We start from the raw sequence: 23548 nt of genomic DNA on the forward strand, positions 1-23548 counted from the left end.
AAAAGCACCAGCATTACCAAAGTGTTAAAGGACATCAACAACACCATCATCATCAGCACCAGTACCAGCACCACCATCACAACAACCACAATAACCACAACAACCAAAACAGGCAAAACCACCACCAGCACTCCTACCAGAAACCGGGTCAACTGCGTCAGAGGCTGAGCAGTCCCTACCAGCGCAAGGCACCAGCAGCGTCATGGGCAGGTTCGGTGGAAGGTTCTCCGAGCAGTTCCTTGCCTACTCCACCACTGCCACCGCCCACCCAGCAGCTAGGACACCAGATCACCGAACTGGAGCACCTCGAACGCTACTACGCCAAGTGGCCGCATCTGGCACGGGTCCAGTTCCAGCTGTACGATGAGCAACGCAAGTCTCAGCAGCATCCACAGCTGTATGGCGACTACGAGGACGACTACGAGACTGCAGCCGAGCTGGAAGAGGCCCAGGAAGAGCATGGCGAGGAGGCCAACCTGCCGCCGTATATCAAGAAGTACAATCGGCGCAACAAACAGTTGCTCAACCTGCTCGAGGGCACCCTACCACCACCATCGAACCCCTCCGGTAACTCCGTTTGGAGCGGATCCGTGTCGAAGGCTGGAACACCTGTCACAACACCGGTGCGTCTGGACGATGAATATTTGAAGCAGAAGCGGCGACGCTACCATCAGCAGCACCGTTTCGAGGACTTGTTTGCCGAGCAGCGCAACGGCTTCATTGCCACAGAATCCCAAGAAACAACCACGATTACAGCGCCTACATCAGTCACAGAAGAAACATCAGCCACGTTAGCAGAGCTTCCCAGCAATCAACTGCCTGACGACGACGGGTATGTGCACATCGATGGAAATCGGCAGAAGACGCGTCTAACCGCATCCGTTGACTTCTGGCAGAAGGAAATGGCCAACAAAGCACCTCGCCCTCGGCCTTCCTTCACTCCGCAATCAGCTGTGACTACTCCCAAGCCCGCCCTGTTTAAATTGCCCTCGTATCCAGCCATAGCAAGCAGTTTCCTGGGAGCTCCGAGAAGCCGCAGCCGAAGCACACAGTTCGTGGCCAATGTGGCGGGTCGTGGACAGAGCAGCAGTCTGCCACACCACGACACCTCCAATAAAATAGGCGATGGAGCCAAGGGCACTGGTGAAGGAGTAGCGGAAGCTGCAGCATCGCCGCTCAACTCCTTTGCATATCATCGCGTCGTCGATGGAATCGGCGGCAACTCGGTGCTATCCAGTGGTGTCGGCACAAGCGGCGCCAACAGTCACAAGCAGTCTCGGCTTCCCTTTGTAGCCATTACTGATCGGAGACTTGAGACGATGGTCAGCAAGAGGACGCTAGCAGAGCGACACAAAGACTTTGAGCAGAATCATTTTCCAATGCCTTAAGCCCCGACCTCAAAGTGAGAGCGTCGGAGTGGTTCAGGTGCGGAGGGAGAGCAAGAATAAGTAATGACGGGCTGATGAGGGCTGGAAATGAGATGGGTATTGGGTCGATTAGGAAACACTAGCTTCAATTTTCTACTGTTTCAAGCACGATTGAAATTTGTAATATTTAAACTATTTGCAACCACCTAAGTCCGGGTGCATACCCATAATAAAAACTATTTCAGTGTTTCGTGCTTACTGTAAAGGTTTTCAATCACATATAGATTTTAAAAATATTAATTTTTAAAGCAGCATTTTCAAGATCCAGCCAAGACCGATTTAGGCAGATGTATTTCAGATTGAATGAACCGATTTAAGCCGATTGAGCAAAAAGGCATCATTAAATATTTTTCGAGTACGATTCCACAGCTTTTTCGTGGGTCAAGTCCTCATATCCAGCCTTATTTTCAGCCATGGGTCGTAACATAAATATAGAACTATAATATTGTAGTCGCCGCTTTCGGATGGTTTTTTGTGTTTTATACTCACAAAATCACGAATACTCCATATTCTTGTACATGTGTCTGAAAGAGGAGAACCAGAGAATCAAAGGATTTAGAAATAATTGTCAGAGAACTTTTTGTGGTGGTAGATATATAAAAACAAGAAACCATAAATGTTATAGGAAGGTAAAAAATGAAAGTAAAAATTCTACAAAAATATGTAACTATATGTGAGCAAAGAATTTTTTTTGTAAAAATAGGAAATATCACCAAATTCTGTAGACACATGCACATACACACACACACACACACTCTAAGAGCTGTTAGAAATCAAAAAGTGATATCCAAAATTTAATTTTTTTCAATGAAATGAACAAGAATCTTGAATAATTTGGTCGAAAACTCGCCTTTCCACGCACAACACTTACGCAAACATATGGCGAACGCTCCCTTCTCCCTACTGCACGCAAACCATACAAATAGGTTTCAAAATTGAACAAAAAACTAAATTTGCATTAAAAATGGTGTTATACAGAATTTTAAAGATACGAGTACATATGTATTTTATTATCCAGAGAAAAGATAAATTTTAGAAGTCAATAGCAAGGCGAACGAAACAACACTGAAAACATATCACTAAAAGGAATAGGCAGTTATTAATTATACATCAAGATTTTGCTTCGGATTAATAAATCGCTTTGAAAATAAATAAAGATTTTTCAAGATTTAAGAAATTCTGGGAGGCGAGCAATATCAAGAACGATTTAGCAGGCTCGTTGTTAAATAGTTCCTGCATGGTACTGCCAGCCACCGTTGCCATCAACGACGCGTAACTTTAAACTCTAACTAGGTTCAAATATTCATCAGTAATCGTTTTGTATAACGTGTTCGTGCTAAAAATGTTTAACATAAGTAAGATCCGATTCCATCATCATCGCTCGAAGCATTGCATAACATTCTTCGACGACAAACCAAACAAGAAATAACCTTAACCAACTTAAATAGCGATATTGATTTGCTAATTTTATACTTCCTTCCATTTTCTGAAACCATTTAAACTGAAATTGTTGCGAAACGCATTGACATTGGTGTATCTGGTATTTGTCTACCGTCTCCCAACAATTTTAGCACCAAAATCGATTATGAATCGTTGAATCGGTATTGAAGCGGTAAAACCATTGTATAATATTTTGAGCAATACTCGCTTCAGAGTATTCGCTTCAATCGGAGTTTTAGTCGAAGAAATTATTCTCGACGAAAAATTATGTATTTATCGGTCTGAAGCAAACATCTTACCATCACACCGTTAAGAAAACAAACAATAAATATTCAAACAGAACAATAACCCGAAATAAAATAAAACTAAAATATAAGAAAAGAAAATATAGTACGTTATTTTGCGTGGGAAAAAAGTGAAAATCCATAAGTAGTGTGAACACATCCTAAAGACTTATCCGAGTTACGAGCTTACGCACACACAGAGACAGAAGCAAAGGTTGCGACCAGAAATAGAAATTTCATAGGCAAATACATACAAGAGTAGCGAGAAGAATGCCACGATTGGGATAGGCCAGGAGAAGATGATTAGACGGGAAGGTCAGGGCGAGGTCAGAGCTCAGAGGTGGGGCTGTGTAGTTAATTAACATATCAAGAGCGATGCGCGAGCAGAGTAATGACCGAAAGGGAAAAGCAAGCATAATTAAGATCACCTGCAAAACTTCACGGCATATACATAAATATTCTTTATGAATAATTTTATGTTATTTTGCTGTTCTTACATAGCTTGGGGAAAGGAGGAAGGCCTTATTGAAAATATTCATACTCGTTAAATAAGCTAGTTTCCCGTTTTAAGGCAGTTAAGCCCGAAAAACATCGTCTCGTCTATGATAGAATTTTATAAAAGGATATCAGAATAGCTCCTGTAATCTATTCCAATACAGGCAGCGAATAAAAGTGATTACTTTTAGGCGAAAAGCGTGTTTGAATAATGCGTAGTCAAGCCAGACTATAATCTCGATATGTTTGAGGCTTACTAAAAATTGAGAAAACGCCTTAATTTTGGAACTGTTGTCGTTTTTAATAAATGCTCTGTTCTTTCATATTTTCATATTTTATTGTAGTAAAAATTAGTTGAAAAGTGATTTAGAGGAAAGAGAACAAAAATACCTTAAAAGGTTCAAGTATCAGAGAAAAAAGCATAGAATCAAAAAAACCTCTAGGGCCTCCTTACCCCTTCACCCACAACATACACATACACACACACACACACACATACACATTAAGTGGTAGCATTTTAATGGAATGAAATTTAATAAAGCAAACATATATTATTTACGCATAAATATGGGTGAAGTTTTTCCTTTTCCTGAAGTAAACAGACCTTTAACGAGTGGCAGTCGCCGACCTTTGAGTACATAAATCATTCAGGAGTTGAATTTTGAAGCAGGAACGTCACAGACAATCAAACGCGCATTTAAATATGGCAAAAGCTATAATTGACCAGTCATTTTTATACCAGGTACTCCAAGAGTAATACTCCCATTCGTTAGAATTTTCGGTACATCGACTCAAAAGATCCAGCTCTACTGGTGCTGGAAGATTTCCCAAAACTTCTCAATGTATCGATAGCCACCACAAGCACGGAGAGGGACATGTTTCCAGTCGCACAAGGGCTCGGCGTTCAAACACGTTGTAGCACTGAGCAACTGCGGTAGTACCATAAGTTGTGCCGAGCAGGGTCACTTGTGACGCACTTTAAGGAGTGTCCATTGTCGAGCTGAGCATAAAATACACCGACTTCATCAAATAATCATCAAGCGTACCCCTCAGTGTCTTGATGCCATTAACTACTCCCTGTTTCCGAGTGAATCGCAGACGGACTTCATTTGGGTTGCATGCACCTTAAAGCTCCTGGCGCACGGCAGGATGTGAAGACGCGCTAAGGGAGCTCGGAACGATTGCTCACAGGATTTAGATCTTCTAGGGCAGCTTCGAGGTCTTAGACTATTGTTCGTCTTACTGCTATACTGCACTTGCCCGAGAGATCGTATATACAATACAATGAGTTGCTGCTGCTGCTGCGCAACTCTACATTTATCGGGTCCATACGAGGGCTGCTATTTATATTTCGGGAATAGGAAATAAGAACAACAATTTTTAAATGAAAATGGTTTTATTGTTTTTTAATTGTTTTGCATTCGCTTGAACCATTGGTCATAGCAGTTTTTCCACTCCTCTTGAGACACCTCCAAAACATGGTTTTTAAACTCTTCAACTGCTTCTTCGGCGCTCGTAAAACGTTGACCACGCAGTTTTTTTTTGATGTTAGGGAATAAAAAGAAGTCATTGGGTGCCAAGTCAGGACTGTAGGGAGGATGAGTCATCAATTCGACGTTTTGACTGCTTAAAAATTCACCTGTTTGTCGAGATGTGTGCGAGCTCGCATTGTCATGATGGTTTTGCGAATTTCTCCGAAGACCTCCGGCAAACAAATGGTCGTGTACCACTCAGAATTGACAGTCCTACGTTTCTCTAGCGGAACAGTGGCCACATGACCCATTCTCCCGAAGAAACAGGCGACCATTTGCTTCGAAGTGCTTCGTGCTCGAACAACTTTTGTTGGATTTTGCTCATCTTGAAACACCCACACGGTCGATTGCTGTTTAGTTTCCTCATACGCATATATCCATGATTCATCACCTGTCACGATTTTATGAACATCTTTTGAAGCACCTCGGTCGAACTTTTTAAGCATTTTCTTACTCCAATCGACGCGAGCCTTTTTTTGAGCGATTGATAAGTTATGGGGTATCCAACGAGAGCAAACCCTTTTTACAACTAAGTGTTCATGTAAAATGAAATGTATTGAAGTGGAACTAATGTGCAAGGATGCCTCTATCTCACGATATGTCACATGTCGATCTTGCACTATCAGTTCACGCACACCATCGATGTTTTGTGGCACATCAACCGATTTTGGGCGACCTTCACGGAATTCGTCAGCGACTGAACTACGACCACTATTAAACTCTGCAAACCAGCGATAAACTGTCGTTTTTGATGGTGCTTTCTCGGCATATAAAGAACTAAGTTCATCAACACATTCTTGTTGGGATAATCCACGTCGAAAGTTGTGAAAAATAATCCAACGAAAACCCTCTCGCGAAATTTCCATTTTTTTGCTAAATTGATTTTTTTAACTGATCGTGAACACAACAAAAACCAATTGTACATAAAAACGTTGTACGTACATATATGCTAAAAAATGACAAAGTTTATTATGGCGTTGCCAGATTTTACGTATTGGCTTTAGTATTGCCCATTCCCGAAATATAAATAGCAACCCTCGTAATCCGTATGGCTGCATTGAGCGACAATGTGTGCGTGCGGGAGAGCGGGAGAAAACGTGTCTGAACATGTCGATCCGATGTTCAAATGATCTGATCTGATCCAGACTCTGCAGTCTGGTAGATTTAGTCATTCTTTATGATTGTGTGTTTTTACTTTTCTCGTATCTTCAATATTGTGGATGCCACAGATTTTCGTCCTTTGTGGGTGCCGAAGTTTTAAAATATACTTGTAACATTGTAATATCACATAAGTACATAAGATATAAAATGTCGGACGGACGGACAGACGGTTAGACAGACAGGGCTCAATCGACTCGGCTATTGATGCTGATCAGGAATATATATACTTTATAGGGTCGGAAACGATTCCTTCTGGACGGTCACACTTATCCATTTTCACCACAAATATAATATAAAGATAAAGATAATCAACCGTGACATTCGCTTTTTACACAAAAGCGGAAAGCATTCAATCCGAAGCGTACGACCATGTGATTCGGGCCATTATCGGTGACTGTCATGCCAAGCCACTTGTCGTGATGGTGATCATTTCCCAGCGTCCACCGTGCTCTGCCACCATAGCCGAGTAGGGCATGGGCAAGCTGGACTACTATTTTGAGGAGTATTCCGGCTGGAGTCTAAGCCGCGAGGAGCTGAAGCGCTCCTTCGATGAGGCCAAGAGGTCGTGCAATACATGCGCTCTGGTCGTCATCAATCCGGGCAATCCCACCGGTCAAGTGCTAACCTGCGATAACAATGATAACGGACTGATTCTGCTGTCCGATGAGGTGTACCAGGACAACGTTTACGACAAGAACTCCAAGTTCTACTCTGGTCGCCTACGAGATGGGTGAGCCCTACTGCAGCCAATATCTGGTCAGCTTCCCTTCCACATCAAAGGGTTTCCTCGGCGAGTGCGGCATTCGTGGCGGGTGAATGGGTGAACGGCTGCCCTCTGCAGCACCACCGCCGGTCAGGTGGCCGTCAGTGCTCTGGTTAATCCACCCAGGACCGGCGAGCCCTCCTACGATCTATTTCAAAAAGAGAAGAGCGCCACCCTAGTGGCCGTCAAGGAGCGCGCAGAGCTTGTCCACAAGACGCTCAGCAGTTTCGAGGGCTACAAGGTGAACCCCGTCCAGAGGCCAATGCACGTGTTTCCCCAGATCGAGATCCCACCCAAAACGATCCCGGTAGCCAAGGCCAGGGGCATGGCTCCCAATGCGTTCTACGCATTCGAGGTCCTCGAGAGGAGCGGTAGCTGTAGCGGATTCGGGCAAAAGCCCAAAACCCGCCAACTATCACTTCCGCAGCACGATCCTGCCGCAGGCGGACAGGCTGAAACTGATGATAGAGTTCAATTTTATGAAGAAGTACAAATAGATGGAGATGGACACACTGCTTGCAGCCCTTCCTTAGACCCTTGCTCCGCCTGCCGCGTGCCTATGTTAAGAGCTGTATTAGTCCACTTCGAATGCCCTCAAAGTCCACTTCGAATGACACCTGACTTGGGGACTACACATCAAAGCCACTGTCGTTAATGGTCAAAATAAGCTTAAAAGGTTTCATTGGATTTTAAACTAAAAACTAAACTAAAAGTTTCTCCCATGAACCAAAGGCAATAATAAAGGCCATAGGTCACACGCCGTTCAAACCTGGGAATGTGCCGCGAAAACGCATCTCAGCAAAATAAGAATTTTACAAGCGAAGACCTTAAGGGCAATTGCAGGTGGTGCTCCATCTTTGGTTGGGACCACTGTGTTAGAGAGATCCCTACAACCCTAAAGTGGGGATAAAATAAACCACCACAGTAGTCGCTATAATCATAGGTTGTATAATCACCCAAATGAATCAGTAAAGATTTACTTAGCCCTCACATCCCACGAAGACTACTACTAAAGCGACTAAAGCATTCAAGCAATAAAAAGTATAGAAAAATTTGCGGGTGTATAAGGGAGTATGTGTGTGACAGAGCCATCTGTGTGGACCATTTGCGGTGAGGGAGGGACAATGAGGTATTTTTTGACCGCAATTTCGAGTAAAAGAACTCTATCAAAAGCACATTTAAATGCACGATAGTCGAGATGGGAGATTCAAGCGATGCGGGAAAGAGGGAGTGACCGTGGGAGAGAAAGAGTCCAACAAACAAACAACGTAATTAATTTGTCAAAAATTCAGATGCTCACCGGCCTTGAAAGAAATGGGAGAGGGAGAAAAAAAAACTCAAAAGGAAAACAAACAAAATGCGACGGCAGCTCCTTTCTTAGCCGTTTCTCCGCTTCACCGTTTTGCTGACTACGTGCCCAGCTTACGGTTCTATTAAAATTTCAATTAAATATTTTTCAGTTCCCTCTTTTTTTCTTTCTCTTTTCTCGCTATCTCAGAAAGACCCCCGACGGATTTGGCTATAGTACCTAAGTGCTTTAATTATTGCTTGTATAATTATTATAATTAAGATTTTGAGTGAGGCCCTCCAGGGAGTTAGAGGCCCCCCTTGCCCGGTTGTACTCTAGAAAGGTAGAGTGCGGGAAACTCACGCGAACATGTCGCACGCAAGTGCTTAAATTTTGAAAATACTTGCATGGTACCATGGATGCGTGTACGACAGGGGGCAGCAGAGGGGCCGGTTACATGATTCCGCAAAATATCCAGCAAAATATGCGAAATATACAAGATAGGCAGAAACAGCGACAGCAGCACAGACAAAGTCGAAGACTAGGACGGACAGAGGCAGAGACATACATGTATCACAAATCTATGTACATATGGTGTATATGTAAGTATGTACAAACCTGTATGCACGGGTTCGGTGAGAGCGACACTGCAGGCAACATTTGGTACGACACACGCTGACTCCGCCAGCGCGCTGCAGCGATTCGCGTCGCAAGCAACCACCTCATTGGTCGGCGCGTGCAGGCCGCAAAAATTCCTTAAGACGTTGCTGGCTGCTGCTCGCGCTCTCTATAAAACTCACTCTGCCTGTGGCTACAGTTGGTGCTGCTGTCGTTTTGCAATGTCTCTATTATCAGTCTGGTTCCAGCTAAACACATGCATAAGTACTTACGTGTCTGCTTTAGTCTGAGCCGCTGCTCCTGAGGCGCTGATACCTTGTAACCGCATTAGCAGGCTGCGAGCATGTGTGGTCTGCGATCGTAGCATGCTTTTTAGGGCTTTGCCCCGTCTCAACAGTATTTAACGAGGATGCTTCCGCAAACTCTATACAAAACTTTGGTAAAAAGGACATCTGTATGCCCAGTACTCTTTCGAATTGGCTGAGTCTGCTGCTGGTCTCGCTGGGCTTGTTCATGTTGCTCGTAAATTGAATTGAAATTATTTGCCAAATCTGTAGGGACGCACAGTGGCAATTTCAGCTTGCTAAATTATTAACTTCTGAACGAAATAAGATATTTTCATGAAATAAACTGAATTTGAAAAATATATTATCATAAATGGTGCTACCATGTCTAGAGCCTTTACAATGAATCGGCAAAGTTAAACTTTGTTGCTCGTGGATATTTGCATATGAAAAAGAGAGTGTTAAAGTTATTTTATTTGTAAGACAGCAGAATATCAGTATACAGAATTATATGTGCTTCCGAGTAACATTCGCAAGAGAGACAGACGCCGAAAGAAGAACATCGATATGAGAACATCGATATGCAGCAGGGCACATGCGCAGTGTTGTTACAGATCAATATCTAATTATCGTGGCGGTCACTTTGAACACTCCTCCTCAACACAACGCATGTTTACAAACTTTAAATATACTTAACTAATATTCCATAACATGTCAAGCACTTATAAACGATCTTTTAAACCAAATGCGAATACAAATTTATGGTGCTTAACCTTGGCTAAGTTCTTTGTGAGGACATCTGCTATCATCTCATCGGTTGGCAGATACGCAATGTTGACTTCACCTCTCTTGAGAACCTCTCGAATGTGATGTATCTTGACGTCGATGTGCTTTGAACGTGCATGAAACATGGGGTTTCTAGCAAGATGCTGTGCTCCAATGTTGTCGCCGTACATCTGAATAGCTGACTCCTTGGACATCAGCTTCAAGTCAATCAGTAGGCTGCGAAAGTATATCGCCTCTTTTGCTGCAGATGATAAGGCTATGTACTCTGCCTCCGTGGAACTGAGGGCAACCGTCGATTGCTTTCTTGACTCCCAAGAAATCGCTCCTCCTGCCAACATGCATACATAGCCAGTGAATGACTTTCGGTTCGTCATATCACTTGCCCAATCTGCATCAACAAAACACTCAATTGCCTTTCCTTGCTTTGTGTAGCATATCTCCCAGTCGATAGTTTTTGCCAAATATCGAAGGATGTGCTTGGCTGCCGCTTCATGCTCGGAATGAGGATCCTTGTTACTGTGAAGACATAAGCCTCCACAACACTGACCACGATACCATCCCCTGAAGGGACCGCCCCGACGGCTTGTTATCTAATTTCATTATTACTAAGAGAACCGACACGAAAGAGAGACACACACTACGGCCACGCAGCGAAAAGAGAACGCAACGAAGAGAACGGCTATACACACACGAAAGAGAGACGCACACGACGGCCACGCAGCGAAAAGAGAACGCAAAGAAGAGAACGGCTATACACAGATGAAAGAGAGCGAAGCGGCAGAGAAGCCGCCGATCGGCCATGCGCCCACGCAGCCGAGGAAAGAGCCGACGGCGAAGCAGAGAATACACAGACGCAGCCGATCGCCCACGCCGCCGAGGCCGACAGCCGAAGCTGCGCAGCCACGAAGCGGCAGAGAAGCTGAAAAAGAAAAGCAGAGGCCTGGCACGGTCCAGCGCGGGCCAGGCTTAGGAGTGATCTCCGAGGGCTGAGCAAGACCGGTTGTGTGGCGGAAGCCAAAAATGTGAAAATAAGCCGCGACCGCGCCGTGTAAAAAAACCAGCTGTGACCACGCGGTGTACAAGACAAGCCGAAGTGACGAGGACCCGCCGCGGGATACCAGGACCCCAAAGGAGGGAAACAAGGGTGAGCCACCTCACGTATGTGAGCTCTGGGGGGGAACAGATCGGTGCAGTAGGCAGGTATAGACAGAACATTCCCGCAGTTGTTTTACATATCCATGCCCACATGTTGTTTAATATAAGTTTTTTTGGCGTTTATTTCCCCGCTGCAGGCGCGGGAGTTTAAGTAGGGAAATGATCCGAAAACAATAAAGACACCAACCTCAACCCACCTGTTTCAGAACATTCGCCCGTAGGAGTCACTCACTCCCCCCTCCCCCTCTCTTCCCTTTTCCCGGGAGGCCCAGCGAAGTGGATGTGAGTCGTGGATCATGCGGCATTCACCAAGCTGGGTTTTTCCTCTCCTGTACCTTTTCCCCCTGGGGACCCGGCGATGCTGGATGTGAGTCGTGGATTCACGCGGCATTTGCAAAGCTGGGTTCCCTCTCCTACACCCTCGCCCTGGGGACCTGGCGACGCAGATGTGAGTCGTGGATCATGCGGCATCTGCTAAGCTGGGCTCCCCTCTCCCATACCCTTCCGATCCCTGATCCAAACCTCTTCTCCCGCCACACCTGACCCCCAACACACGTCTCTGCAGCTCCCAAACACGGCTTCACCCACGCCTCGTGGCCGGGCCAGGCCCGACCGTCCCACGATCCACCCCACGGGCGCGCTTTCGCCACGAGCGGCTCTCCCCTTAGGTCCTCACACAACAAATTTTGCTGTGGGGAAGGACCGGGCCCTGGACAGACTGAGAAGCTGTACCTCGGCCTGAGAACTTCCTTACAGATGGCGCCCGAGCAGGGACCCACGAGGGGAGAGTCGGTGAGCATAGGGAACAAGTGAAAAAGTGAAAAGGGAACCAAGCAGCAGCCCACAATTAAAAGGCAAGACCCACAAAAGCAAAACAGCAAACGATGCTTAGGACCCACGGATCAGGAAAAGCAGCAGGAGAAAGGAAAGGAAAACTTCAAATCAGTGATTAGCAGCCCCAAAATCAGAGTCCCGGCGAATAGCCAGCACCAATCTTTGATCCCTCGACTTATGTACAGCTGAGGCTGGTTTCTCTAATACCCCCCTAGCAACAGCCGCCGGCACGTGTCCCAGACGCGCCGGCGAAAACCACGCGGAAAACCACGCAGCCAGCCACCTACGAGGCAGAAAGAGACGGGGAGAGACGCGAAAAACCACGCGGCCAGCCACCTACGCGACAGAAGGAGACGGGGAGAGACGCCGAAGACACAGCACCGCGTGCCGGGAGAAAATGGCCGCGGACGGCGCCTAAAACTTTGGCACGCGACGGCGACAAAGCGGCACCAGCGACAGAGTAGCCAAGCAGCAGCAGCGGCAGAGCAGAGAAGCAGCAACGACAGAGCAACGAGGCAGCGGCAGAGCAGAGAAGCAGCAGCGACAGAGCAGCGAGGCAGCGGAAGAGCAGAGAAGCAGCAGCGACAGAGCAGCGAGGCAGCGGCAGAGCGGAAGAGCAGCAGCGACAGAGCAGCGAGGCAGTGACAGAGCAGCGAGAGAGTGACCGAGCAGCCAAGCAGCGAAGCAGCGGTAGAACAACGGAGCAGCGAGGGACAGCCGGCGAACGCAGAGGAGCAGCTACATGGCAGAGGAGCCCTCGGCCACAAAGCCATGGCCGCGGCCAATATAAGGCGGAGCAGGAACACCGGTCGGGGCAGTTGTTACCGGGCAGTCACACAGTTGTTACCGGGCAGTCACACAGTTACCACCGAGCAGTCAGACAGAACCTTTCCCTGTACCGCGCCACGTATCCTTCGACAGGATCATCCAACCCAGTGCTGTGTATCCTAGTACAGGATCACCGATCTAGTACCGTGCCGCGTGTCCTTCGAACAGGATCCCTCACCCCAGTGCCGTGTATCCTAGTACAGGAGCCCCAGACCGTGCTGATAAGGACTCGCACCGGTGCCACGATTAGTTTACCAGGATCAGGATGAACATCCGCTGGATAGCGTCCCGCAGGAAGGACGAGCTGCAGAGCCTAGCTAAGGAGTTTGGACTAGGAGAAACTGGGACTGTAGAGGACCTACGGAGCCGGATCACCGCATTCATCGCACGCCCAGGGCACCCCGAAGACGTGCAAGCAAGGCTGGACGAATTGGCCACGCACTTTGGGAACATACCGAGCCCCAGGGACCACCGGAGTCCAGCCACGTCACCCGGGCCAGAGAGCCGGACGAAGATGGAAGACAGCAAGGACGGACCAAAACTGCGATTAATCGTACCCGAGCTGCCCAGCACGAGCCAAGGATCCACCCACGGATACCGCGAGTCAGCAACCGAGACGCCGGCCGCTCAGGACGAGCAACCACAACGAGATGCACAAGGACCACTCCAAGGAATCAGACCAGAGGCGGCCAGCAAGAACCACGAGCCAGGACCCACTACCACTGGACCCCTGGCCATGCCTAGCCACCAGACAACCACGGAAGGAGAACAGCCACGTCTTCCTCAGGGACATCGGGTCTCACGCCCCGGAGGGGGTGAGATTTCATACTCATTACTGGCGGACAAACTCCGGAAATGGGGATTTACTTTCGACGGCCACGCGGACCCACTAGCGTTCATCGAACGGCTCGAGGAGCGAGTGGCGCGAGCCATCTCCGGTCTCCTTACAGGTAAGGCCGAAGGATGGTTCCGAACTTTTCAGATGCAGGGATAGAAATGGACAGACTTTCGGAAAGAATTCCTAGAATTCTTCCTGCCCCCCAGATACTTCCAGCGGCTGGAAGACACCATACGAAGTCGGGAACAGAAGCCCAAGGAATCCTTCCGGGATTACCTTATCGAGTTGCGTCTGATGATGCAGCGAGCCCAGTATACTCGGGAACAGGAACTCGAGCGGATCTACGAAAATCTCCGTCCGGAGTATCAAATGTACACGCGCAGACAAGATTTCCGATCACTCACAGAATTGACCCAGCTCGTCTCGGCCTACGAAACCGCGCGGGACCGAGACGCACTCCGTAGCATCGGGACCACGCAGAACCATCGAGCCGCCTATATCGGCAATGGAACCAACCCACAACGAGGCAACACACACGAGACACCCGGGAAAACCGAGATCGCCAACCGAGGAATCGGCCAGGAGCAAGAGCAGGCGATCGATGTACAACGAGCCTGCCGGAACTGCGGGGAAAACGGCCATTTCAGTGGTGCGTGCACAAACCGACAGAAGCTGTTCTGTTGGGAATGTGGCCACCGAGGGGTCCGGACCATCAACTGCTGCCGGAAACCCGCGTCGGGAAACGGGTCGGGTCTCCGCCCAACTGGGACATGGACGGAGGCGCGCACCCAGGAACAGGAGAAACCCACCCATTAAGCATGACCGGAGGAAGGATCGCTGCCCTGGTGGACATCAATGGGAGAGCATTTGCGGCCACCCTCGACACTGGCGCCACACGATCCTTCATCAGTGAGCGGCTGGCGAAGGAGATAGGGACGACCGAGAGCAGGCGAGAGGTGAGGACCAGGATCCGCCTGGCAGATGGAACCAGGAAGGAGATCAACCAAGCGATAGCAGTCACAGTGCGCCTGGATCAGCAAGAAACACAGGTATCTCTTCTTATACTCCCCACGGTATTAGACGACTTCATCTTGGGACTCGACTTCCTCTGTGGCATCCGCGCAAGGATCCACTGCGGACGGGCATATCTACAGCTGAAGATGCAGCAGAAACCCGCCGGGACGATACCATCATGCACCGCCCAGCCACGCCCACGGTCTGTCACGTTTGCGGACTCCACTGCCATCCGAGACCAGCCGCAGACCAACACCCCACAGCCAACCACGAACCATCCAACCGCAGCGACAACAAAGCCCTACCAGACAAGATCAAGCAACAACCGCAGGACTACGCCACCACAACAGGACACGAAGAAAGCTACGACGGAACAAACTGCGACACCGATCGAACCAACCATGGCCAGTTCCCCAGCACGAACCCCGACACCAACAGGACAACGCAACAAAACAAGGACTTGGGCAGAGACAGCTCCGGCCCCACTGGATCAATCCAGGGCCAGCTCGTCGAACCAGGAGTCACCAACAGGACACAGCAGGAAGCAAGGGACTTGGGCAGAGACAGCTCCGGCTCCACTGGATCAATCCAGGGCCAGCTCGTCGAACCAGGAGTCACCAACAGGACACAGCAGGAACCAAAGGACTTTGGCAGAGACAGCTCCGGCTCCGCTGGATCAATCCAGGGCCAGCTCGTCGAACCAGGAGTCACCAACAGGACACAGCAGGAAACAGAGGACTTAGGCAGAGACAGCTCCGGCTCCACTGGATCAATCCAGGGCCAGCTCGTCGAACCAGGAGTCACCAACAGGACACAGCAGGAAGCAAGGGACTTGGGCAGAGACAGCTCCGGCTCCACTGGATCAATCCAGGGCCAGCTCGTCGAACCAGGAGTCACCAACAGGACACAGCAGGAAACAGAGGACCTTGGCAGAGACAGCTCCGGCTCCACTGGATCAATCCAGGGCCAGCTCGTCGAACCAGGGGTCACCAACAGGACACAGCAGGAAACAAAGGACTTGGGCAGAGACAGCTCCGGCTCCACTGGATCAATCCAGGGCCAGCTCATCGAACCAGGAGTCACCAACAGGACACAGCAGGAACCAGAGGACCTTGGCAGAGACAGCTCCGGCTCCACTGGATCAATCCAGGGCCAGCTCGTCGAACCAGGGGTCACCAACAGGACACAGCAGGAAACAAAGGACTTGGGCAGAGACAGCTCCGGCTCCACTGGATCAATCCAGGGCCAGCTCATCGAACCAGGAGTCACCAACAGGACACAGCAGGAAGCAAGGGACTTGGACAGAGACAGCTCCGGCTCCACTGGATCAATCCAGGGCCAGCTCGTCGAACCAGGAGTAACCAACAGGACACAGCAGGAAGCAAGGGACTTGGGCAGAGACAGCTCCGGCTCCACTGGATCAATCCAGGGCCAGCTCGTCGAACCAGGAGTCACCAACAGGACACAGCAGGAAGCAGAGGACCTTGGCAGAGACAGCTCCGGCTCCACTGGATCAATCCAGGGCCAGCTCGTCGAACCAGGGGTCACCAACAGGACACAGCAGGAAACAAAGGACTTGGGCAGAGACAGCTCCGGCTCCACTGGATCAATCCAGGGCCAGCTCATCGAACCAGGAGTCACCAACAGGACACAGCAGGAAGCAAGGGACTTGGACAGAGACAGCTCCGGCTCCACTGGATCAATCCAGGGCCAGCTCGTCGAACCAGGAGTAACCAACAGGACACAGCAGGAAGCAAGGGACTTGGGCAGAGACAGCTCCGGCTCCACTGGATCAATCCAGGGCCAGCTCGTCGAACCAGGAGTCACCAACAGGACACAGCAGGAAACAGAGGACCTTGGCAGAGACAGCTCCGGCTCCACTGGATCAATCCAGGGCCAGCTCGTCGAATCAGGAGTCACCAACAGGACACAGCAGGAACCAAAGGACTTTGGCAGAGACAGCTCCGGCTCCACTGGATCAATCCAGGGCCAGCTCGTCGAACCAGGGGTCACCAACAGGACACAGCAGGAAACAAAGGACCTTGGCAGAGACAGCTCCGGCTCCACTAGATCAAGCCAGGGCCAGCTCGTCGAACCAGGAGTCACCAACAGGGCACAGCAGGAAGCAAAGGACTTGGGCAGAGACAGCTCCGGCTCCGCTGGATCAATCCAGGGCCAGCTCGTCGAACCAGGAGTCACCAACAGGACACAGCAGGAAACAGAGGACTTAGGCAGAGACAGCTCCGGCTCCACTGGATCAATCCAGGGCCAGCTCGTCGAACCAGGAGTAACCAACAGGACACAGCAGGAAGCAAGGGACTTGGGCAGAGACAGCTCCGGCTCCACTGGATCAATCCAGGGCCAGCTCGTCGAACCAGGAGTCACCAACAGGACACAGCAGGAAACAGAGGACCTTGGCAGAGACAGCTCCGGCTATACTGGATCAATCCAGGGCCAGCTCGTCGAACCAGGGGTCACCAACAGGACACAGCAGGAAACAAAGGACTTGGGCAGAGACAGCTCCGGCTCCACTGGATCAATCCAGGGCCAGCTCATCGAACCAGGAGTCACCAACAGGACACAGCAGGAAGCAAGGGACTTGGACAGAGACAGCTCCGGCTCCACTGGATCAATCCAGGGCCAGCTCGTCGAACCAGGAGTAACCAACAGGACACAGCAGGAAGCAAGGGACTTGGGCAGAGACAGCTCCGGCTCCACTGGATCAATCCAGGGCCAGCTCGTCGAACCAGGAGTCACCAACAGGACACAGCAGGAAACAGAGGACCTTGGCAGAGACAGCTCCGGCTCCACTGGATCAATCCAGGGCCAGCTCGTCGAACCAGGGGTCACCAAGAGAACACAGCAGGAAACAAAGGACTTGGGCAGAGACAGCGCCGGCTCCACTGGATCAATCCAGGGCCAGCTCGTCGAACCAGGAGTCACCAACAGGACACAGCAGGAAGCAGAGGACCTTGGCAGAGACAGCTCCGGCTCCACTGGATCAATCCAGGGCCAGCTCGTCGAACCAGGGGTCACCAACAGGACACAGCAGGAAACAAAGGACTTGGGCAGAGACAGCTCCGGCTCCACTGGATCAATCCAGGGCCAGCTCATCGAACCAGGAGTCACCAACAGGACACAGCAGGAAGCAAGGGACTTGGACAGAGACAGCTCCGGCTCCACTGGATCAATCCAGGGCCAGCTCGTCGAACCAGGAGTAACCAACAGGACACAGCAGGAAGCAAGGGACTTGGGCAGAGACAGCTCCGGCTCCACTGGATCAATCCAGGGCCAGCTCGTCGAACCAGGAGTCACCAACAGGACACAGCAGGAAACAGAGGACCTTGGCAGAGACAGCTCCGGCTCCACTGGATCAATCCAGGGCCAGCTCGTCGAACCAGGAGTCACCAACAGGACACAGCAGGAAACAGAGGACCTTGGCAGAGACAGCTCCGGCTCCACTGGATCAAGCCAGGGCCAGCTCGTCGAACCAGGAGTCACCAACAGGGCACAGCAGGAAGCAAAGGACTTGGGCAGAGACAGCTCCGGCTCCGCTGGATCAATCCAGGGCCAGCTCGTCGAACCAGGAGTCACCAACAGGACACAGCAGGAAACAGAGGACTTTGGCAGAGACAGCTCCGGCTCCACTGGATCAATCCAGGGCCAGCTCGTCGAACCAGGAGTCACCAACAGGACACAGCAGGAAGCAAGGGACTTGGGCAGAGACAGCTCCGGCTCCACTGGATCAATACAGGGCCAGCTCGTCGAACCAGGAGTCACCAACAGGACACGGCAGAAAGCAGAAAACTTCGGCAGAGATAGCCTCGGCGCCGCTGGACCAACCCAGGGCCAGCTCATCGAACCGGGAGTCAGCAACAGGACCCAGGAATCACCAGAATACTCCAGCAAAGATAGCTGCGGCCCCGCGGGACCACTCCAGGGCCAGCTCATCGAACCGGGAGGCACCACGGAGTAACCCAGCACGACAGACATCACGCCAGCCACGAACCCCGACACCACAGGACGAGATCAGAGAGACCTCGACGACGGACTACCAACTGGAGCCATTAGCCGACGCCGAAATAGCCCGGGAACGAAACCCGTTTCGCCCAGCCGACTCGGATGACGACGAGAACGCGATCTTGGCCGCCATTACCGCCCTGGAACTGGAGGACCTATCGCCGTGGCAGCAAGAAAATACCCAGCAGGCATCACAGACGCAGAGCCGGACCTACAACCTACGCCGACGCGAATGGAGACCCACGATCGGGACGCTCGTGATGCTACGCCAACATCACCTGTCCAAAGCGGCGGACAACTTCGCTGCCAAACTGGCTAGCCCCGCAAGGGGAAACCGCGTCCACACTCAGTAAGATAGCTTAACTCCCCTTAAGGAATTAGAGTAAGAAATAGCCAGAAACTAGAAAATGCACCGATCAGGGAAACCCAGGGCACAGGACACATCAGTAGCACAGGGCAGGTTCTAACCAAACAAGGTTTCTTCCCCCCACCAGATCCGACATGGACAACCCAAGGACGAGCGACGCACAGCCTCTAGAGGCAGAGGATGGCACGGAGGGGCATCCTAGGGTTGCGTCGCCGCCCAGCTCAAGGCAACCACGACCAGCCAACCACAAGCAAGACACCACTCTCCGACCCCGCAAGCAGAACCGGGCAACACCACGCGAGCCAACCAAAGGAGGACGGCGACCTGTCATTGGGCTTGGAAGAGGCAGAGGCGGGCGGACTGCTCAAAGCGTTCGAGGAGATGCCCGAGCTAAACACGCTGCAGGAGGAGCAGGAATAGCCAATCGCCCCAGTCGCCTGGCGCGTAAGCACGCCTGACCGCCGCATCCCGCAAAGCCTGCTGGAAGGCGCCAGCGCTCAGGAAAACACGGCGCGTCACGGGCGCAGCCGGATCCGCAGCCTAGAACACCACGACGGCCAACGCTTCCGCGTATGCATCAGCGGAAATTTGGTGCGCATTTCACCGCGCCCCACCCCGAAGTAGGAAGGGAGTGTGAAGGCATAAGCCTCCACAACACTGACCACGACACCATCCCCTGAAGGGACCGCCCCGACGGCTTGTTATCTAATTTCATTATTACTAAGAGAACCGACACGAAAGAGAGACACACACTACGGCCACGCAGCGAAAAGAGAACGCAACGAAGAGAACGGCTATACACACACGAAAGAGAGACGCACACGACGGCCACGCAGCGAAAAGAGAACGCAAAGAAGAGAACGGCTATACACAGATGAAAGAGAGCGAAGCGGCAGAGAAGCCGCCGATCGGCCATACGCCCACGCAGCCGAGGAAAGAACCGACGGCGAAGCAGAGAATACACAGACGCAGCCGATCGCCCACGCCGCCGAGGCCGACAGCCGAAGCTGCGCAGCCACGAAGCGGCAGAGAAGCTGAAAAAGAAAAGCAGAGGCCTGGCACGGTCCAGCGCGGGCCAGGCTTAGGAGTGATCTCCGAGGGCTGAGCAAGACCGGTTGTGTGGCGGAAGCCAAAAATGTGAAAATAAGCCGCGACCGCGCCGTGTAAAAAAACCAGCTGTGACCACGCGGTGTACAAGACAAGCCGAAGTGACGAGGACCCGCCGACACCGATCGAACCAACCATGGCCAGTTCCCCAGCACGAACCCCGACACCAACAGGACAACGCAACAAAACAAGGACTTGGGCAGAGACAGCTCCGGCCCCACTGGATCAATCCAGGGCCAGCTCGTCGAACCAGGAGTCACCAACAGGACACAGCAGGAAGCAAGGGACTTGGGCAGAGACAGCTCCGGCTCCACTGGATCAATCCAGGGCCAGCTCGTCGAACCAGGAGTCACCAACAGGACACAGCAGGAACCAAAGGACTTTGGCAGAGACAGCTCCGGCTCCGCTGGATCAATCCAGGGCCAGCTCGTCGAACCAGGAGTCACCAACAGGACACAGCAGGAAACAGAGGACTTAGGCAGAGACAGCTCCGGCTCCACTGGATCAATCCAGGGCCAGCTCGTCGAACCAGGAGTCACCAACAGGACACAGCAGGAAGCAAGGGACTTGGGCAGAGACAGCTCCGGCTCCACTGGATCAATCCAGGGCCAGCTCGTCGAACCAGGAGTCACCAACAGGACACAGCAGGAAACAGAGGACCTTGGCAGAGACAGCTCCGGCTCCACTGGATCAATCCAGGGCCAGCTCGTCGAACCAGGGGTCACCAACAGGACACAGCAGGAAACAAAGGACTTGGGCAGAGACAGCTCCGGCTCCACTGGATCAATCCAGGGCCAGCTCATCGAACCAGGAGTCACCAACAGGACACAGCAGGAACCAGAGGACCTTGGCAGAGACAGCTCCGGCTCCACTGGATCAATCCAGGGCCAGCTCGTCGAACCAGGAGTCACCAACAGGACACAGCAGGAAACAGAGGACTTAGGCAGAGACAGCTCCGGCTCCACTGGATCAATCCAGGGCCAGCTCGTCGAACCAGGAGTAACCAACAGGACACAGCAGGAAGCAAGGGACTTGGGCAGAGACAGCTCCGGCTCCACTGGATCAATCCAGGGCCAGCTCGTCGAACCAGGAGTCACCAACAGGACACAGCAGGAAACAGAGGACCTTGGCAGAGACAGCTCCGGCTCCACTGGATCAATCCAGGGCCAGCTCGTCGAACCAGGGGTCACCAACAGGACACAGCAGGAAACAAAGGACTTGGGCAGAGACAGCTCCGGCTCCACTGGATCAATCCAGGGCCAGCTCATCGAACCAGGAGTCACCAACAGGACACAGCAGGAAGCAAGGGACTTGGACAGAGACAGCTCCGGCTCCACTGGATCAATCCAGGGCCAGCTCGTCGAACCAGGAGTAACCAACAGGACACAGCAGGAAGCAAGGGACTTGGGCAGAGACAGCTCCGGCTCCACTGGATCAATCCAGGGCCAGCTCGTCGAACCAGGAGTCACCAACAGGACACAGCAGGAAACAGAGGACCTTGGCAGAGACAGCTCCGGCTCCACTGGATCAATCCAGGGCCAGCTCGTCGAACCAGGGGTCACCAAGAGAACACAGCAGGAAACAAAGGACTTGGGCAGAGACAGCGCCGGCTCCACTGGATCAATCCAGGGCCAGCTCGTCGAACCAGGAGTCACCAACAGGACACAGCAGGAAGCAGAGGACCTTGGCAGAGACAGCTCCGGCTCCACTGGATCAATCCAGGGCCAGCTCGTCGAACCAGGGGTCACCAACAGGACACAGCAGGAAACAAAGGACTTGGGCAGAGACAGCTCCGGCTCCACTGGATCAATCCAGGGCCAGCTCATCGAACCAGGAGTCACCAACAGGACACAGCAGGAAGCAAGGGACTTGGACAGAGACAGCTCCGGCTCCACTGGATCAATCCAGGGCCAGCTCGTCGAACCAGGAGTAACCAACAGGACACAGCAGGAAGCAAGGGACTTGGGCAGAGACAGCTCCGGCTCCACTGGATCAATCCAGGGCCAGCTCGTCGAACCAGGAGTCACCAACAGGACACAGCAGGAAACAGAGGACCTTGGCAGAGACAGCTCCGGCTCCACTGGATCAATCCAGGGCCAGCTCGTCGAACCAGGAGTCACCAACAGGACACAGCAGGAAACAGAGGACCTTGGCAGAGACAGCTCCGGCTCCACTGGATCAAGCCAGGGCCAGCTCGTCGAACCAGGAGTCACCAACAGGGCACAGCAGGAAGCAAAGGACTTGGGCAGAGACAGCTCCGGCTCCGCTGGATCAATCCAGGGCCAGCTCGTCGAACCAGGAGTCACCAACAGGACACAGCAGGAAACAGAGGACTTTGGCAGAGACAGCTCCGGCTCCACTGGATCAATCCAGGGCCAGCTCGTCGAACCAGGAGTCACCAACAGGACACAGCAGGAAGCAAGGGACTTGGGCAGAGACAGCTCCGGCTCCACTGGATCAATACAGGGCCAGCTCGTCGAACCAGGAGTCACCAACAGGACACGGCAGAAAGCAGAAAACTTCGGCAGAGATAGCCTCGGCGCCGCTGGACCAACCCAGGGCCAGCTCATCGAACCGGGAGTCAGCAACAGGACCCAGGAATCACCAGAATACTCCAGCAAAGATAGCTGCGGCCCCGCGGGACCACTCCAGGGCCAGCTCATCGAACCGGGAGGCACCACGGAGTAACCCAGCACGACAGACATCACGCCAGCCACGAACCCCGACACCACAGGACGAGATCAGAGAGACCTCGACGACGGACTACCAACTGGAGCCATTAGCCGACGCCGAAATAGCCCGGGAACGAAACCCGTTTCGCCCAGCCGACTCGGATGACGACGAGAACGCGATCTTGGCCGCCATTACCGCCCTGGAACTGGAGGACCTATCGCCGTGGCAGCAAGAAAATACCCAGCAGGCATCACAGACGCAGAGCCGGACCTACAACCTACGCCGACGCGAATGGAGACCCACGATCGGGACGCTCGTGATGCTACGCCAACATCACCTGTCCAAAGCGGCGGACAACTTCGCTGCCAAACTGGCTAGCCCCGCAAGGGGAAACCGCGTCCACACTCAGTAAGATAGCTTAACTCCCCTTAAGGAATTAGAGTAAGAAATAGCCAGAAACTAGAAAATGCACCGATCAGGGAAACCCAGGGCACAGGACACATCAGTAGCACAGGGCAGGTTCTAACCAAACAAGGTTTCTTCCCCCCACCAGATCCGACATGGACAACCCAAGGACGAGCGACGCACAGCCTCTAGAGGCAGAGGATGGCACGGAGGGGCATCCTAGGGTTGC

General features: G+C 51.9%; 2 protein-coding genes across 2 annotated transcripts in view; both read left to right on the forward strand.

Moving 5' to 3' along the window:
* The window catches only part of LOC6602854, a 66562-nt gene extending 63349 nt beyond the window's left edge, over window positions 1-3213 (forward strand). The window contains exon 5 of the mRNA XM_026990210.1: window positions 23-3213. Within this exon, the coding sequence (XP_026846011.1) occupies window positions 23-1388 (1366 nt within the window). The 3' untranslated portion in view covers window positions 1389-3213. The remainder of the gene's footprint in view (window positions 1-22) is intronic.
* Window positions 3214-6812: 3599 nt separating this feature from the next.
* Window positions 6813-23548, forward strand: part of LOC6602855 (alanine aminotransferase 2) — a 53709-nt gene continuing 36973 nt past the window's right edge. Inside the window, exons 1-2 of the mRNA XM_026990136.1 lie at window positions 6813-7069; window positions 7181-7571. Coding sequence (XP_026845937.1) covers window positions 6813-7069; window positions 7181-7571 — 648 coding nt within the window. The remainder of the gene's footprint in view (window positions 7070-7180; window positions 7572-23548) is intronic.

This window comes from Drosophila persimilis, unplaced genomic scaffold, assembly GCF_003286085.1.
Source record: "Drosophila persimilis strain 14011-0111.01,24,50 unplaced genomic scaffold, DperRS2 tig00000520-arrow-pilon, whole genome shotgun sequence".
Taxonomy (NCBI): Eukaryota; Metazoa; Arthropoda; class Insecta; order Diptera; family Drosophilidae; genus Drosophila; species Drosophila persimilis.